The sequence below is a fragment of the Mesocricetus auratus genome, unplaced genomic scaffold, assembly GCF_017639785.1.
Source record: "Mesocricetus auratus isolate SY011 unplaced genomic scaffold, BCM_Maur_2.0 Super-Scaffold_100707, whole genome shotgun sequence".
NCBI lineage: Eukaryota > Metazoa > Chordata > Mammalia > Rodentia > Cricetidae > Mesocricetus > Mesocricetus auratus.
This window is the reverse complement of record NW_024429269.1, coordinates 7,610,310-7,627,947: the sequence shown is the minus strand read 5'-3', so window position 1 is coordinate 7,627,947 and position 17,638 is coordinate 7,610,310. Positions and strand designations below refer to the sequence as shown.

The following is a 17,638-nucleotide window of genomic DNA, read 5'->3' as shown; positions in this document are numbered from 1 at the left end:
ATCTATGGCTACTCATTTTCTGTCTTTCAAAACAAATTGTGGTCGTCTGTGTGAAGTTTAAACAGTAATTACCATTAGATTTAGGATAATATTTATAGACAATTTCCTGGGTTACCAGATGAAGACAGATAGAATTTATGAGCCATCTGGATGCCAGGTCTGTTACCAGATGTTCAGCTATTTGCAGTTACTAAGATTGTTTGTGGCAGTGTTCTGTCCTTAAGTCTTGTTAGTTGTATCAACAGTGCCTGAGCACTCGCCTTTCATCTCAGCAACGCCCTGTAGTGACCACTTAACTCTTTCTGATGGAAACCATTCTTCAGGGTTTAATTTTTAAAACACTTCCCACCAAAACCCCCAAAACAAATCCAGTCCCTACAAAGCAGTAAATGTGCTCTGTTTTTTTTTTGTGTCTTGGCATGTTTTCCAGCTGGGGGTGTAGTGTAGTGCTAGGGTGTTCACAAGCCCCGGCTTCAGTCCCTGATTCAGTGAGGGGGATCGTTATATAGGGACAACCATGGATTTTTCAATTGATTTTCATTATTCAGTGGCCAAGAATGTGAATACAATGAAAAATTATTTAAAAAATGGTATTACCTGGGGAAAGTCCTTTTATAACTTGGTTTTGAGACATGGTTTCAGAAAATGGTCCAGGCTGGCCTTGAATGTGATCCTCCTGCCTCAGCCTTTCAGTGGTGAGGTCACATGCATGTGCTTCCTGGTACTGAAGCCTTTTGATTGGCTTTTGCATGTCTCTTGGAGCTTTCACTTTGAACGTCACCTTCAATGATTATATTTTAAACCAGGAACCGATAAGCCTAGAGAGGGAAGCCATTCCTGACAATGCAGGCACTATATCCTGCTTCTAAGCTGATGCTATGGAACCGCAGGGAGACAGGAGGGGGCCTGTTTTATGTTCTGAGGTGGTGTAGACAGTGTTTTAGGAAATGTGAAGCTCCTTGTGCCATGGACTGTTTATTTTTGTGCCATGGGCTGAGCACATGTGTGGTACCAGGAATGCACCTGCTGGATGAACAGTGGATTAGTTGCTTTTTTGTTGCTGTGATAAACACCATGATCAAAGCCAACGTAAGGAAGAGAGTTGATTCTGACTTACAGTTGCAGAGAGATAGGAGTAGAGGCACAGCAGCGAGGAGCAGGCATGGCGGCAGGAGCGGGAAGCTGAGAGCGTAGATGTTGAACTGCAAGCACTAAGCAGAAAAAGTGAACTAGAAATGACATGGAGTCTTTAAATTCTCAAAGCCCACTTCCAGTGACATACTTTCAACGAGGCCACACCTAACTCTCCCAGAACAATGCCATCAAACTGAGGACCAAGTGTTTGTAAAAGTCTACATTTGCATAGTTTTTAACAGGCATAACTGAAGAAACAAAGCTCTTGAATTCCAGCTTGTTTGTAGAGTGGACAAAAAGTGTACCTCTTCAGTTCAGGGTAGAATTAAGTTTCAGTTCACAATCATTTGCTCCATCAGGTCTGGTTTCTTTGGCTATTGTTATCTATTGTTACCCATGACAGAACCGAGAGAGCTGTACTTAGCTGTATGTTTAGATTACCAGCTAAGGGAACATAATGTTTATATTCAGAAAATGTCTGTATTTTTCCAGGGAAGGCTTAACTTAGCGTTATAATTCACAAGCATAATTCTATATGTAGGGGAAGCCAGCGGCCAGAGGTCGTTTGCATGTTGTCTTTTATGCAGACTAATCCTCATCTCTTTCAAGTCAGCAGCTGCACATTCTCTGCATATTCCATTTCTAAATCAGAAAGATGCACCTCAGCTGTAACTGCATGTCAGACTTTATCTTCAAATAAAGCACTTAACTTTGTTACAAGGCAAATTCACACCATGTTAATACTCAAGCACTCGGGTCAGATGTCCTGGTGAAAGCTTCCTTCCCTTCCCTTAGGTTTTCTACATAGTACTTAGTGCTCAGCACTCTCCCAATTGCAGGTTTGGTGCTCAAATTTCCTCGATTCTTCTTTACTCTGTTTCATTTCCACGGCTGCTTTCTCCTGGGTGTGTGTGTGTGTGGTGGTGGGGGAGTTCCTCCTCTCCAGGTCCCCTATGTTACAGCTGCTTCCTTTGTTCTCCTGACATAGATATGAGGTCTGCTGTGGCCCTTGCTCCAAACCCTACAACAGCTGCATCAAAGTTTGTTGCTTCTGTATCAACACACATACTAGAATGCCTTTGACATCCTCAGAAACTCAGCTGTATCCATGTAGTGGTCTTTCACCTCTCCATACAAAACTAGGATTTTGATCACTTCACACCTCTCATTTATGATCTACTAGGATCCAGGATGAAACCAAATAGGATTTGTTAGATTCATGGGACCACAACCAATAATTCTGATTTTTTAAAAACATTTTTAACTGCATAATTCCAATTTTGTGACCACAAATTTAATGATGGATAAGGTTGAAAATTGAACACCAATGTGTTTTATGGAAAGCTTCAGTGTACCCTTTAAGCTTTTGACTGGTCATATATGTGGTATAGAGTATGTTTTAAATAGCACATGTTTGTGTTTGTGAGTCTTCTCAGCTGTGGTTCATAGTTGCCATTCTGGTGTACTTACAACATCTTTGACTGACCACATCTTAAATACAGGATAGACTACCAAAGCTAAACAGAGGTTTCTGTCTGCCTAGGTCTTCTATGCCGCCCTGGATCAAATCTACCATGGCCAACATCCCCTGAGGAAGTCAACCACAGACATCCTCATGGAAACTCAAGAACAGTTTTACGGTTTGCCCTATGTTCCTGACACTGTGAGTCTGCATTTTAATCTGTCATGCTGTAGAATCGCTCTGATTATTTCTCTGGTTGCCATCATTATCCTTTGGAGGACTTGGGATCCCTACATTTGTGTTGCGTTTGTTTTGCATGGGCCAGATGCTAGGAATGTCCTGGCTCATCTAATGCTCCATGCACGCTTTTCTTTCTTCTCTCAGTGCTTATTAGATTCCTAGGAAAGTGGGTGTTAGTCAATGTTGTCTTTAGTTTTTTTAATTACATATAATATACAATATATAAATTTATATAATACTTTATCTTTATACATATGATGAGACTCTAATAGTGTTCATTGTAAAGAGAACTAACATTTATTGAATACCTTACATTGTATCAAGGGTTGTACTATATTCTTTATAGCCTGTCTTATTTAATGCCCTGTTGGACTAGAGGGCAGGGGTCTAGTTGTCGTTTCCAAATTCTAGGTGCTTGACTTTACCTCACTGCTTTGGAGAAAGAACTTTAATTTCACTCTTTGGTTGTTTTGTGTGTGTGTGTGTTTCTTTTGTTTTGTCTTTTGAGATAGGGTTTCTGTGTGTTAATAGGCCTAGCTGTCTTGGAACTAGCTCTGTAGATCAGGCTGGCCTCGAACTCATAGAGATCCATCTGCCCCTGCCTCCTGAGTACTGGAATTAAAGGTGTACACTACCACCACCCAGCTCAAATTTCATTCTTAAATCAGCCTAATCTTTTACATAACTCTCCTCTCATTGGGGCTGGTATTGAGGTTATCCCCAGGATTAGATAGTGATGGGTTGGGATCGAAAGCATTTGACCTGTACAATTTGACCATGTCATTAATTTCTTATTGTCTTAGAAGCTGAAAATTCTAAAGATACAGAATGCTTCATTAGAGTGGGAGAGCCGACCCTGCCCCTCACTGGCGGCAGCACTTTGGAGAGTGGGCCTTGTACCTTACTTGAACAGCACAGCAGAGCTGGTCCTGTTGACAGGGGTGTAGGTGATCTGGCCTGGAGGGTTTGAGAGCAGGAGAGCTGACCCTACCCATCCCTTGCCACCAGTGACAGGCAGGAGAACTGGCCTTAGGGACATGAGAGTAGGAGAGCTGGTTCTGCCCCTCAGCAGCTGCATCACTGGGGAAAGCAGAACTGGCCCTAGTGATGTGGGTGCTGGTGAGCTGGTCCTGAGGGCCTGAGAGCAGGAAAATTGCTGCTCCCTGCTGCATTGGGTGAGCTAGCCAGGGCAGTGCCAGAGAGCTCACCCTGGTGGTGACAATGAGGGAAAGCTGCCAGGCTGACCAACCCAGCTACCATCCAGGCCCAGAACCAGGACTATGAGTTAGTCCACCTCAGCGTCCACCTCATCTGTGAACTGCTAGAGTATGTGAAGGGGCCATACTGGCAGATCCAAAGCTGTGGGATCTCCATAACACAAGGCAACAACAGGGTGTCCAAGAGAAATCCCAGATAGGGTGTAGTATCAATGGTGTAGCAGAAGCCAGAGGCCTCAAACCAGACCAATGACTTATTGCAGTGAACACTTCAAGTAAAGATGTGTGGACTTAAAAAAAAATACAGAATGCTGATCAGAATGCCCCCTCCATGTATGTGTACATATGCAAATGTGCTGTCTTTGTGTATGCTAAGTATAAGCTCTACCATTGGGCTGCACCCTGGCCTTAATTGCCTAATTTTGATGTTCTGTCATTTGTTATTCCAATCTGTGATCTGTTGAGCTCTTAGACATACATGTTGGTGAATATTGGTAGGGATGAAAACAACCTCTTAATTATGAAAGACATAATACAAAGACTTTCCTAGGTTTTAGTAGCTGTCACCTAATTTGTAGACTTTAGGACGTGTGTGTGTGTGTGTGTGTGTGTGTGTGTGTTTATGCTTACCATATTTTTCACTTTAACCCCTTTAAAAATGATAATGCAAGTTGGGACTGGAGAGATGGTTCAGTGGTTATGAGCACTTGATGTTCTTTCAGAGGACCCAGGTTCAATTTTCAACACCCACATGGAGGCCTACAGTCACTGTCTTCTGGTTTCCACACGCCACAAACAATAAACATACAGTGCATGCATGTGTTTGAGCATGTATACCCACACATACATATACATGCAAAACACTCAGACACAAAGTAAAAATAATAAATCTTTTTTCAAAATTAATACAAGTTAATTCCATGTAGATACAGCATAATCAATAAGGAGCATGTGTCTGTGTCTTGAATAAACCTAGAGTAGGAGAGGACTGGACACTCTCCAAACCTACAGAACTTCAGTGTGGTTGAGCATAATGTCTGCCACCTTTCCTTATCTCATGTCTTAGTTGCTTTTCTATTGCTGTGATAAAACAGCATGACCTAGGCAACTTTTGAAAGAAAGCATTAATTGAGGTGACAGTTTCAGAGGGTTAGAGTTCATTATGGCATCGTGAAAGAGCAGCTGAGGGCTTACATCTGGTCCACAGCCACAAGGCAGAGAGAGGCAGCACACGTTGTTTTAAAAACCCGACAACCCACCTGTAGTGACACGGTTCCTCCAAAGAGCCCACACCTCCTAATCATTCCCAAACAGTTAGACCACCTGGAGACCAAGTATTCAAGTGTATGAGCCTGTAGAGGCCATTCTTACTCAAACCACGTGTTCCACTTCTGTGGCCATGTCATAATGCAAAAAGGCATTTAGTCCAGCTTCGAGAGCCCCCAGAGTTTTCCAGTCTCAACAGTCTCTTCTGAGATTCAAGGACATCTGTTAATTACAATTCAGGTTACAATCCCTGTAAAATGAAAACGCAAATTACATGCTTCCAACATACAGTGGCACAGAGTATATACCATACCAAAGGGAGGAAAAGCATAGTGAGGAAATACTGGACCAAAGCAAAACTGAAACCCTGCAGGGCAAACCCTGAATCCTGTAGCTCCATGTCTGATGTTAAAGGGTTTAGATGACTGCCCTTCCAGCTGTGCACACCTGTCTCTCAGGCTGGTCCCACTCCTATATGCAGCTCTTCTTACTAGTTACCACATGGCTCTGACACTTCTAACATCCTGGAGGCTCCAATACAGTTTAGGCTTTACTTCCACAGCTTCATGCAGTGACCTTCTAGGGTCTCCGTGAAGAGTCCCTGCCATACACCTGTCCTCATTGGCTCTCCTTAACTGTGGAGGAGGATTCCACTTTACCCAGAACCATATGGACGACACTGCCAAGTTTGACTACCATCTTGGGGTGAACCTTGGTACCCTTGATTCACATATCAGCTTTGATTTGTTGTTGCTTTTCAGAAGCAGAAAATTCCTTAGGCCTTTTCACCATTTGGAACTTGAGCTGTGTGATATCTTTCCCCGAGGGCACCATTCCCTTATTCCATTTCTGATCAGGCTTCTCCTTTATCTCCTTGTCTCTTTCAGCACAAGCCTGAACTCCAACATTAAATTCCCTACTGCTCTTCTATGCTGTACATTTTGTTTATCTATTTTGCCCCGCTTGTTTTTTTCTTGTAGACATACATAAGAGTAATTACTAACAGCCATGCAATAGAGTCAATATTAGGCTTTTTTAAAGATCTCCACCAAGGAGATTAGTCCATTACTTTTCAGTTCAGCCTCAGGAAAATTATGTGGGCAAGGGCAAAGAGCAACCATATTTTGCCTAAATACTGTAAGAATGGTCTCCAGCCCAGTTGCTAATATTCTCTGAAACAGCTTGAGCTGGTCCTCAGTACTCCATACTGCTCTTAGCACAGTAGTCTTCCAAGTTCCTGCTAGGCTGACCCAGTAAGCTCTGCTTATAGTGTTCAACTGCTGTCATAGTTCAAAGTCCCAAAGTATTCCATAGCAAGGTCAGACCTGTCATAGCAATAGCTCACTCTCTCTGCCTTAGTTCCTTCTACCATCTTAGTTATCTTCACGCTATGGTTAAAAAACAAAACAAAAAAGCAAAAAAAACTGTGACCAGGCCAAATCATAAGAGAAAATGTTTAATTGGGTTTACATTTTCATAATGATGGGGAATCCTAAAACAGACTCAACATGCCTAGATTCCAGTCAGTGTGTATAGAAGAACCATTAAGTGCATGGTTTATAAAACAGCACCCATACCACATATAAAAGGTCTGAAAATCAGATCTCTGTCTCTCACTCACTGTCCATAAAACATTAAGCAAGTTGGAGCCCAAATGTGGGAAGTGTGAATGCAAAAGGATGTCATTCCCATAGCCTTTTTATTCTAATAGAATTGAACACCTTACATACAAGTCAAAGGCATTAAATGTAAAACAGAAGACTGACAAATTTAACTACATTTAAATTTAAAATAATAAGTTTAATATAGAGTAAGCCGGTCTACTCTTTAACAAAAGTGGAACTGGGTGATGGTGGTGCATACCTCTAATCCCAGCACTCTGGAGGCAGAAGCAAGCCAATCTTTGTGAATTTGAGGTCAGCCTGGCCTACAGAGCTAGTACCAGGACAGCCAGAGCTGTTACAGAGAGAAACCTTGTCTCACAAAACCAAAAAAAAAGAAAACTAAGATATAGAAGTAGCTATTTCCATGTTACCCATTTCCTTTTTCCTTTTCCCCCTTTTTATTGTAAAGAGCATAGAATTTGACATGCTAGGAAAGATGTATTTTTAAAACACTTTGAAATGACACAAGGTACAAGTATTTAGTAAACCACATGAAATGACCTCCATATTGACCAAAGAATGCTGACTAAAACCATATCCTATTACCATTTTATTCTCCTCAGATTGGTAAAAAGTATGTCAGTTCAGAATACCAACTTTGGAAGACTATGGCATCATAGGACTATGGCAGGAGTGCAGAATAGTTCCCCTATTATGGAGAAAGTTAGGCATTATTCACTAACATTAGATGTGGGCCCTCCTGTGGCCAGCAGTCATCTCTTTCATTCAATGTAGGCAGCATGCTGCCAGGTATACTCTTAGTTCCAGGAACTAAAAACAGGAAAGTTCATAACAGGTTGTACATGTTTTTGAAGAGAACTTGAGTGGGGAGGATTCTGTGGAAATCCCAGGTAATTGTCAGCAGGGAAATGAAAAGCATTGTACAAAATGAGAAACTAGGGATAGAGTTGCTGAACCCAGCAGTCATAAGCTGCAGTCAAAATAAGTGAATTTCCTAAGAATCAAACTGAGTAGGACTTCCATACAGTGTTCACAGCCATTTAAAACTGAGTACTGCAGACCACAAAGGAAGGGGAGGTGGTCACACACAGTGCAGTAGAGAACCCCCTGGCTAAGATGTGGAACCATGTGCACTGTAGCAGTGCTTATGCATAACATTGGTGGCTGGCTATATGGCTGATGACTTGGTCTTTCCACAATGTATTCTTACTATTCAAAAATTTTTTTAATTCTTAAAGGTGATTTTGTTTCCACTGTATGGGGTAAAGATGAAGAGTATGTTTTGAGAGACACATTCTAGGGTGTTCTGTGTCATAGCAAAACTGATGGTGGCGTGAACCAGGACAGTGGTTGCCTTGTACAGGATGGTGCAGAAGAAAAGGTGAGTTCTGAGGCTGGGCCACAAGTGCAGGTTGGGGCAAAAGCCAGGCAGACAGAGTACGTGACTGGTAACAGCTGTGTAGGATGACAGACAATGTCATAGTGACTTTATGGCATTCCCTAACAGCTCACTTCTAGGAATTGTTTGTCTTAAATAGTTTCATCCCATGAAATGAAACAGTAAGAAAAGAAAAGAAAATTTGAATAATAACTTAGAGAATATTTGTAGGGCTTTATAGAATCTACACAAATATCTGGATGCTTCTAATGCTGTCTCAGCCTTTAGGCAATGGTCCCAGATGTATCTTACAAGCGTTCCTTGTGTGTGCGACTCTTCATGGGAATAAAATGTCTCAGCCATCTTTGGGAGATATCATGCACCAGCTTCACAACCCAGGTCTCTCCCGTGAAACTCTCCAGAAGGTACAGTGTAAGAACAGGGTCCGCTAGCCTGAGAGGTTTTCACAGACCATTGTCTGCCTGAACTCATGTCGCTGTAACTGCTTACATTACTGTATGTCTTTGCTACTTGTGAAATGCAGGTGCTGGTTCTCTGAGTACTCACTCACTGTGCCAACATTTCATTAATATTTATATGAGTGCTAAACCTCTGTGTAAAACACAGAAAGTTAATTTGTACTTGACGTGTTTTTCCATGTAGCAGTTTGATCCTGGGAATCCAAAAGTCTTACTCAACAGGTTAGAGGGTGATTTTAAATCATAGTCCCACAGGCTGATTTTCTGTTGTATTCCATCTCTTAATGAGTGGTGTTCCTTTTTTTTTAAAAGATACTTTTATTTTAAAATTATGTGTACCTGTGGTGCTGTGCAGAGTGTAGGGACCCGCAGAGTCTGGAAGAAAGTTTCAGATCCCCCGGAGCTGGAGTAAGGAGTAGGTGTTAGCAGCCCTCTTCAGGAGCAGCACGTACTCAACCCCTGAACCATGTCTCCAAGTCCTTGTTGCTTATTTTAATCACTGGCTCCTCTCCTAAGGATCTTCTGTTTCAAAGTGGCTGCACGGTTCTTCCATTTTAACCTAGATGGTATACAGTGTTGGCGATTGTACTGTTGTAGGATTCTAGATTTGTATCTTTGTTGCTGTTGTGTTTTAAGACAGGGTCTCTTGAAACAGTCTCTGTAAAGGCCAGGCTGACCTGGAGCTCATGCACCCTGTCTTAGCTTCCCAAGAGCTAAGATTAGAGGTATGTGCCAGCCACACTGACTGGGTTTGTGTTTCTGCATTCCCACTTGCTCTGAAGTAGAGAAGTTTGGGAGAGCTCCTGTAACCTGTCCCTGTCAGTTGGCCTAGTGAGTGTTTTCAGGCATGAACAATGGCTTCCTTGTGGGAAGGTGTGTGGGCGTTACCACTGGGATATTGGTGCTCTACAGTGCTTTGTTGAACTGTGGGTGGTAAAGCTGTGTTTCTAGTACAGCTCTTTTTGGACCAGCAGTGTTCCTAAAAAAAGTTTGGTTTGCAAGAGCTGCCTGCAGGCTTCCATATCCTTGTCCAAGCAAAAGGAACACAGCCTCCCTGCTGTGCCAGCAGTTGTCACGGACCCAGACCAGAACTCCCTGAGTATAACTGAAATGGAAACAACAGGAAAAAGAAGGCTGGCAGGACAGGAGAGCATTCCAAGAGTGCAGCTCAGCTATCACCTTAACTGAATGATTGATGGGTGTAGCCTGGGAGGCGGCGACAAACAGGAAGACTTGAAATGACACAGCTTTAGCAGTCTAGCTATCAGGGAAACATAGAGCCTATGAGAAATGAGTACTTTGTATAGCATAGAAATGTGATAGGTTTGATGCCACACGACTACAGAGTATCCAGGTGTTGGGTCACCATATGTGTACCCCAGGACATAGGTCAAAACATGAGCACTGTGGATTGGGGAGTTAGCTACCTCGGGATCTACAAGCTGTGGGTGACCATGCTGGGAAGATGAGGGTAGAAGATAGACTAATCATACTGCTAGTGGGCAGGAGCCCAGCCAGGATGACTGGACATGACTTTCTCATAGGGACAGCCATTTCTCAAGTATCAGCAAAACCCCCAACTTCACACATTCTTCTGTTTTCCTTTGTACTTCTACTCCTACAATCCCAACAGTATAATGTTCTGCTCTCTATTATGTTAGGGTTACATTGGCTAGATGGTGGCTTGAATATTGTTTATAGAGTGCTTGCTTTGAAATGTGGTCTCCAATTCCCAAGGACAACATAACAAATGAAGGCTCACCATACGATTTTTGTGTGATCTGAAGGCTTCCCACATTGGAATGGCTTACTTTGGGAAGCAGATTCCTAAACTGACATTTCTGTGGCCACGATTGTTGTGTTCAAGGGCGAGTAGCTGTTCACTGGCTGGTTGGGAGGTGATGAGCAGAAGTGCTGAAGGGAGATGCTTTGCATTTGCGCACATTCCACGTGTGTGTGCCCCAGAGTCTCATCCCACAGCCTTCCTGATTGCAGGGCCAGCAGGGACAGGGAGTGTAAAGAACTTGTGAGATGCCAGGCCTTGCTGTGCAGCCTAGGCTGGTCGGGACTCACAGTCCTTCCTCAGCTCTCTGAGTGTGGGGCTTAGCAGGCATGCACCACCATAACCCACTAGAAGATTTTCCCCCCGTTTGCTTGATAGGTTTTACAAGTTTTTTGTTGAATTATTTGTGTAAAGCATGAACGCTATAGAAAGAACTACATGAAAATGCATATTTGTTCATTTAAGCATATTAAAATTGTCTTCAATTTTTAGATCTAAATATGCAAAGCTTTTCACAGGCAGTTTTATAAATAAATTAATTCCCAGGGCACCCACACGCTAGGCGAGCACTCTGCCCTAAGCCCTCCACCCTCAGCCTCAATGTCATTGTTCAGTTCCAATATTAATATGAACTGCCATCACTGCTTATTGGATTAGCAGCAGGCAATAATGGGCTTCTTTATTTTCATTTTTATTTTTAAATTATGGATGAAGCATGACTATAAGGAAGGGTTATTAGTTAAATAATGTCTACCATGTAGACTACAGGAGTTTTGAAATTTTTTGTATTGATGATCTTTGAAGTAAGCTGGTGAGAGAAACCATGAGCACACTAGGTCTTCATGCAGATGTGTGAAGCCCACTTTCCACCTTTGCTGCTGAAGCCCACTTTCCACCTTTGCTGCTGAAGCCCACTTTCCACCTTTGCTGCTGAAGCCCACTTTCCACCTTTGCTGCTGGCACCTCGCACTGGCTCAGAGACTGCTAAAGAACTGAGACACTGTATATGTGTGTAGAATAGAGTGCCAGCTGGGCACTAGCACTTGCACTGCTGAGGCAGGAGCATTGCTGTGAGCGTGAGGCCAGCTTGGGTTCAGAGTAACTCTCTTTCTCCTCCTCCTCCTCCTCTGTCTGTCTGTCTGTCTGTCTGTCTGTCTGTCTGTCTGTCTGTCTGTGTGTGTGTGTGTGTGCATGAGAGAAGCCCCCCCAGAGAAGTTAGATGTTTACTCTTCTCCCAGGAACAGTCAAATAAATTCTGTGGAGGAATTGGGGTAGTTCTGTCTCTTCCCACCCCTTTGGTCCAGGCCCCCTGCAAATGGCCAGTCTCAGTGAGGTGAGGGTCTTGCTTGGGTAGAGCTACCTCTGAGTATCTAATGTTGCTAAGCAGTGTTAAAGAACAGCATACTCACTCATCCTAGCTTTCTTTATCTTCAATACAGAGCCATCTGGTGCACATCTAGAAACACCTAAGTGGTTAATGGTGTGTTAAATTCCTTTCCTCTTTGGCTACATAAACAACTGAGAACTTGTTTACCTTGACTGACATGGTAGATTTACTATGGCTTTGTAACTAAAACACATACGTGTTGTAAACTGGAACGCTAAGCTCATGATCGGCTCATTTTCTAAGAACTTCTATGGCTTCAACTTGTGGGAGAACTGCAACTCTAGATCCCACCCATTTAAAACACGCAATTGTCTGGGTTGTTTTTATAACAGTCCTGCTAGCCAAGTCACCAGTGTTCATTTTAGTCTTAGTTTCTGTGAGTAGTGCTGCCCTGATTTTAGCCTGTAATTTGCTGCAGCTTGGATATAATGAACTGTCCCCCAGAATATTAGAAGCTTTGTGCTTTGAGCAATGCTCATGTGTTTCTATTTCTGGCAGCCTTTATTCTGGTGACTTCGAGGTCAATCACAGTATCAGCCACAGGGATGTGTACAAAACACAGGCCGTCCATTGCTTATGCAGAAATGGGCATGCAGAGGGGCTCCTGCAAATGCTTAAGGGCCTCTGGGCCTTACTTGGAGCCTCTAAGCTGCCTGCTTGGCATAGTAAGAAGGGCTTTGACTGAGTGCACCAATCGGGCATTTTAATGGCATTTTGGGAGGCATGATGTACACTTGATTAAGAGTTTATAAAGCTGTGGAAGGCCCCCGCAGAATCAAGTCTCTACTCCTCTGATGCTTAGCTGTCCTCGAGAGCAGCCTGGTTGAGAGTGGCATAGTGAAGTATGCCAGACACAAAGGCCTCAGCTCTGTAGCTCCTAGTGACTCCTTCCCACTGCTCTTCCTGTGTCCCTCCCAGGCAGGTGACAATACACTGGCTGGCCTAGTGAGCAGGTGCACACACAGCAGCAGGGACACCTTCAGGAGGACAGCTAAGCTTCCTTATGTCTTCTGGTGAACACAAGCCTTTATTCATGTTAGCCATTGGCCATCACTGTTGCAAAGTGATTCTCTGAGTTCCTTGCCCCCAACAATGCTAAGATGTTCATTTGTTTTGCGTTGTCCCCCAGTATTCGATATTGCTAACCCTTCTTATTCCAGCCTTCCTACAGGCCAAGCGTGGTCTCACTGGTTTTCATTCGATGGTTCCCAGTTTGCAGGCTGCTTGTCTGTCATCTGGATGGCAGACTTTGACAGAAGACTGTCAAGCTGAGGGGGCGTGGCAGTTGAGAGTGGTGACAAGGGATAAAAGGTTGTGTTGAGTAGAGAGCACTCTGGGGAGCACCAAGAGCACAGGCTAATGGAAGATCAGGGTCTTGGCAGCACTGAGAGAAGTATCTCAGGACATTAGGTGACCCTTGCTGAGTGCCCAGCTGATGTTGGAGCAGGGGCTGTTGGAGCATGGAGTGGGGTGAGACTGGCCCGGGACCGCTCATTCTGCAGACACTGGGAGTCTGAAAGGGAACATAGAAATGATGAGTTTTCATAGTTTGCGAAGGTGTGAATCCAGCTTTGTGTTGAGTGTCCCAAACTGGAGCTGTGTTACAGGGACCCACAACGTGAGGATTGAATAGCTGACTCGAGGTGTCACAGGTGGTATTGGTCTACAAATTTGCACTAGCATTGGACTGGGGTTCTCTCATTTGTTCTAGTTTACTTTCCTAAAGCAATGACAATAGAATAAAAACATCTCTCATAATATAATGGATAAAGCATAGGCCAGTAATGACAGACAGATATGTATCATTTATTTATAAAGTTAGTTGTATATATACTGTAAATAATATACAGTTACATATAATTTTTATTCAAATATGTGAAAATTGTTCAATTTTTTAGTACTCAGAATGTGACAAGTGGACAAAAAAGAATGCTACACTTGTATATCAGATAGTGACCACTCGTGCAATAGTAACCCTGAGTACCAGCTTTGATACACCATGCTAGACACCTGTGTTTGTTCATAAACGTATACTCAGGTTTGCAGGAAGGATCAGTAACCTAAAGAACTTATATGCCTACCTAACTCAACAGTTACTTGGGGGGGGATTCATGTTAAAGAAAAAAAATAAAAACAAATAAAACTGTAGACTCAAGCCTCAGATGTACCAAAACAAATTGGAAAGAATCCATTGGGGCCATCGTGGCTATCCTTATGCCTGCTTGGTAACAGTACCACTCACCTGTCTCTAGCATGGGGCACAGTCTCACCCCTTGTCCCTCGACACTGTAGCCATGGAAATGTTTTGACTAGTGATGTGTGAGCAGAAGTGATGTGAGGCATCACCTTGGCAGTGACCCAGAGAGCTACCATCTTGCCCACGTGTCCTCCCTCCCTGTTGCCCATTCTAGATACTGAGAGATGCGAGAAGAGCAGCTGCCACATGGAGCAAACAGGTTGTGTGGTTTATGTTATTGGGTCCTCACTTGACGTAGCCTGACCAATGGTTCAGATGATTAAATGAGCTGCCACAGGCGGTACTTGCAGACAGTTCTTTTTTTTTTTTTTTAGGTTTCTAGAGTAGAAACATTTTTTAATTAAAGTAACAATAAAATGCCCACTATTAATAATTTCTTGTAAAACATCATTTATGTTATCTTTTTTTATTTTTAAATTTAAATTAGAAACAAGGCTGCTTCACATGTCAATTCCAGGTCCCTCTCCCTTTCCCTCTCCTCCTCCCACGCCCTCCCACCAACCTCTCCAATATCCCCTCATTTCCCCAGGAAGGGTGAAGCCCTCAATGGGGGCATCCATAGTCTGTCATTTCATCCAGGTTAGGGCCTAGACCCTTCCCCGAGAGTCCAGGGTGAGAGTATATCTTTCATTGTTGGATGGGAGTCCAAAGTCCATTTGATACCCGGGATGAATGCTGATCTACTACCCAAGGCTCAATAGATTACCTAGGCCTTCACTGACACCCACATTAAGGGGGTCTTGATCAGTCCCATGCTAGATTCCCAGCCATCAGTCTGGGATTTAACAGCTAACCCTTGTCAGGCCAGCTGTTTCTGGGGGTTAAACCAGCCCAGTCTTAACCCCTTTGCTCATCAGTCCTCTCTCTCTGTCACTGGATTCCTTGAGTTCAGTTCAGTGTTTAGCTGTGGGAGCATAGACAGTTTTTAAGTCTAGTGGAAATAGGAGTTTATAGTTGTGATTTGGAAAGAAAAAAGCTAAGGAGAATGTTAAAACATTAATACATATTTATTGCTTATTTTGTGGACTAAGAATGAGTTTTGTTCTTTTTAATGTGTCAATCCACATGTGTGCATGTGGAGGCCAGAGGTTAACATCAGTGTTTTTGTTTGTCACTCCCTATATTATTAAGTGCATGTTACGTTTTACATATGTGTCGTGTATGCATATATACATGTACAAGTGTATGTAGCAATTTTATGTGTAGAGACCAGAAGGAATGCTGGATATCCTGGTCTATCACTCTCTACATTATTATGTGTGTATGTTATACATATGTATATATATATGTGTGCAGGTATATGCACCAATTTGTATGTATAGAGACCAGAAGGAACACTGAGTGCCCTGCTCTGTCACTCTCTACATTATTCCTTTGACACAAGGTCTCTCACTGAACTAGACTGGCAGCCAGCAAGCCCCAGCAATCCTGTCAATGCCCTCCTCCCTGCAGTGTTGGGGTTACACCCATGCCCAACTTTTAATGTGGTGCTGCGGATTTGAGCTCAGATCCTTATACTTAGACAACACATACACTTAGTTACTGAGCCACTTCCTCAGTCCAGCTCAGTATTAGTTTTTAAGACAGGATCTCTTAACTGAACCCCTCCTGTGAAGCCCACTAGTCACCTAAACTAGCTGACCAGCAGCCCTAGGGACCCTCCTTTCTCTGCCTCCCCAGTCCTGGGTTTATAGGCTTATGCTATTGCTTCTGGCTCTCTCCCTGGGAACTCAGGGTCTGAGTAAGTCCTTTATTGAGTGAGCCATGTCTTCAGCCCCTTGATTTTTTTTAATTGTAATATCCCATTTTTTTCACTAACAAGCATACATTCCTCATAAACTCAGAAAGGCAGAATACCTCTACCCTTTCCCCAATTGCTCCCTGCTTCCTGTGCCATTAGAGGGGAATAGCTTTTTGAAGGGACATTTGTCACAAGGGTTCAGCTTGTTTTAGCTCTGGATGTAGCATACACAGCCCTGGAGCTGGGGCCTTGGGATGTGTCGTCTGGTCTTCTTCCTAAAAGAGCCTGCAGTTCTTCTGCTGCAGAAAAGCCTTGTTCTGGACGACAGTGTCCTCTGGCAGAACGCACAGAAGTGGCCTGGTGGGGGCATTAAAGATAGGTATTTGGTTTGGATTAAACACACATAGTTGAAGCCCTAGCCATAGTGGGATGATGTTGAGGGGTGATGCCTCCAGGACTTGCTTCTTAGGTCATGAGCTAGAGGTCTTTTGAAGGCCCAGGTGTCTTTTGAAATGGTTGAGTTTTCTGTCCTCGTCATCTTCAGTTTCCCTGTGTGAAGACAATCACCCACCACCCAGGTGCAAGTCTTCGTGCACACTGCCAGTAACTGAACCTTGCTCTCCCAGCTCCCAGCAAGCAGTGCCTGATGGTGTAGACTATCTAGTCTACGTCAGTTTGCTACGGCATCCCGGGCAGGTGGACAGCTAAGACACGGAGTTCAGACTGACCTTTTCACAGAGTTCTGAGTAACTTTACACTGTGCTCAGGCCGTTGTGTTACTGTTGTTATGGAGTGACAGGTTGGCACTTACCTGCTCACCAAGGTGTGCGGCCTTCCCTTCCGTACTGTGGTTTCCCAGGCCCCGCCTTCCTGTGGGGTTGGTGTTTTACTTCAGCTCAAACCCTGCCCCAGAACCCCATTCTCTTGGCCCTAACCTTTGTTCGAGGCTTGGACTCACTTTTATCTTGTAGAAGACCTGCAGGGTCTCTGTGCGCATCACTGCTTTAACCTTTGTTATATTCTTAAGACCAGGACGGCTGGGTAAAAGTGCATACAGCTCATATCCCACACTGCACAGCTCTCATGCTGAGAGTTCCCTGATGACCCTCGTTACTGACTTTAATTTTTGGCAGCACTATAGTTTACAGCTTTTTGCCTGCTGCCTTTTATTTCTATTCAAACTGATGTCTTTCCTGACTGTCTATCCCTGTCTTTATGGAGAAAAGGGTGAGAAGAGTCATATCAGTTCTGTTTCCCATGTTTATGTTGGTTGTCTTTTTACTACTGGTTTTTATTGGAATGTTAATATCTTATCCTTTTTATAAATATTTTCATATATTGACTCAGCTTCTTCTATAGGTCTCTTAATATTCGGAAATCTTTATTTTTGTTGGATTGATTTTTGTTTTTGTGCCTTGTTAGCTCTAGTAGGAGCTATCAGTTTTCTTATGGTGTTCTCTATCATGCTTGAAAAATACTTCTTGGCATTGCACAACCCTGTCTGAAAAACAAAAAACAAAGACTTCCTTTTTTAGTTATTATTACTATTGGTGTGTGTGTGGTGTGTGTGTGTGCGCACGCGCGCGCGCGTGCTCATGTACAGCCCCCCATGAATGCACTGTTTACGGAGGCCAGAAAGAGGATGGTGGGTTGTAAGCAGTCTAATGTG

General features: G+C 43.4%; 1 protein-coding gene across 1 annotated transcript in view; it reads left to right on the top strand.

Moving 5' to 3' along the window:
- The window catches only part of LOC101825843 (mitochondrial intermediate peptidase), a 114,813-nt gene that overhangs the window by 55,953 nt on the left and 41,222 nt on the right, over positions 1-17,638 (top strand). Inside the window, exon 16 of the mRNA XM_005075291.4 lies at positions 2,678-2,797. Coding sequence (XP_005075348.1) covers positions 2,678-2,797 — 120 coding nt within the window. The remainder of the gene's footprint in view (positions 1-2,677; positions 2,798-17,638) is intronic.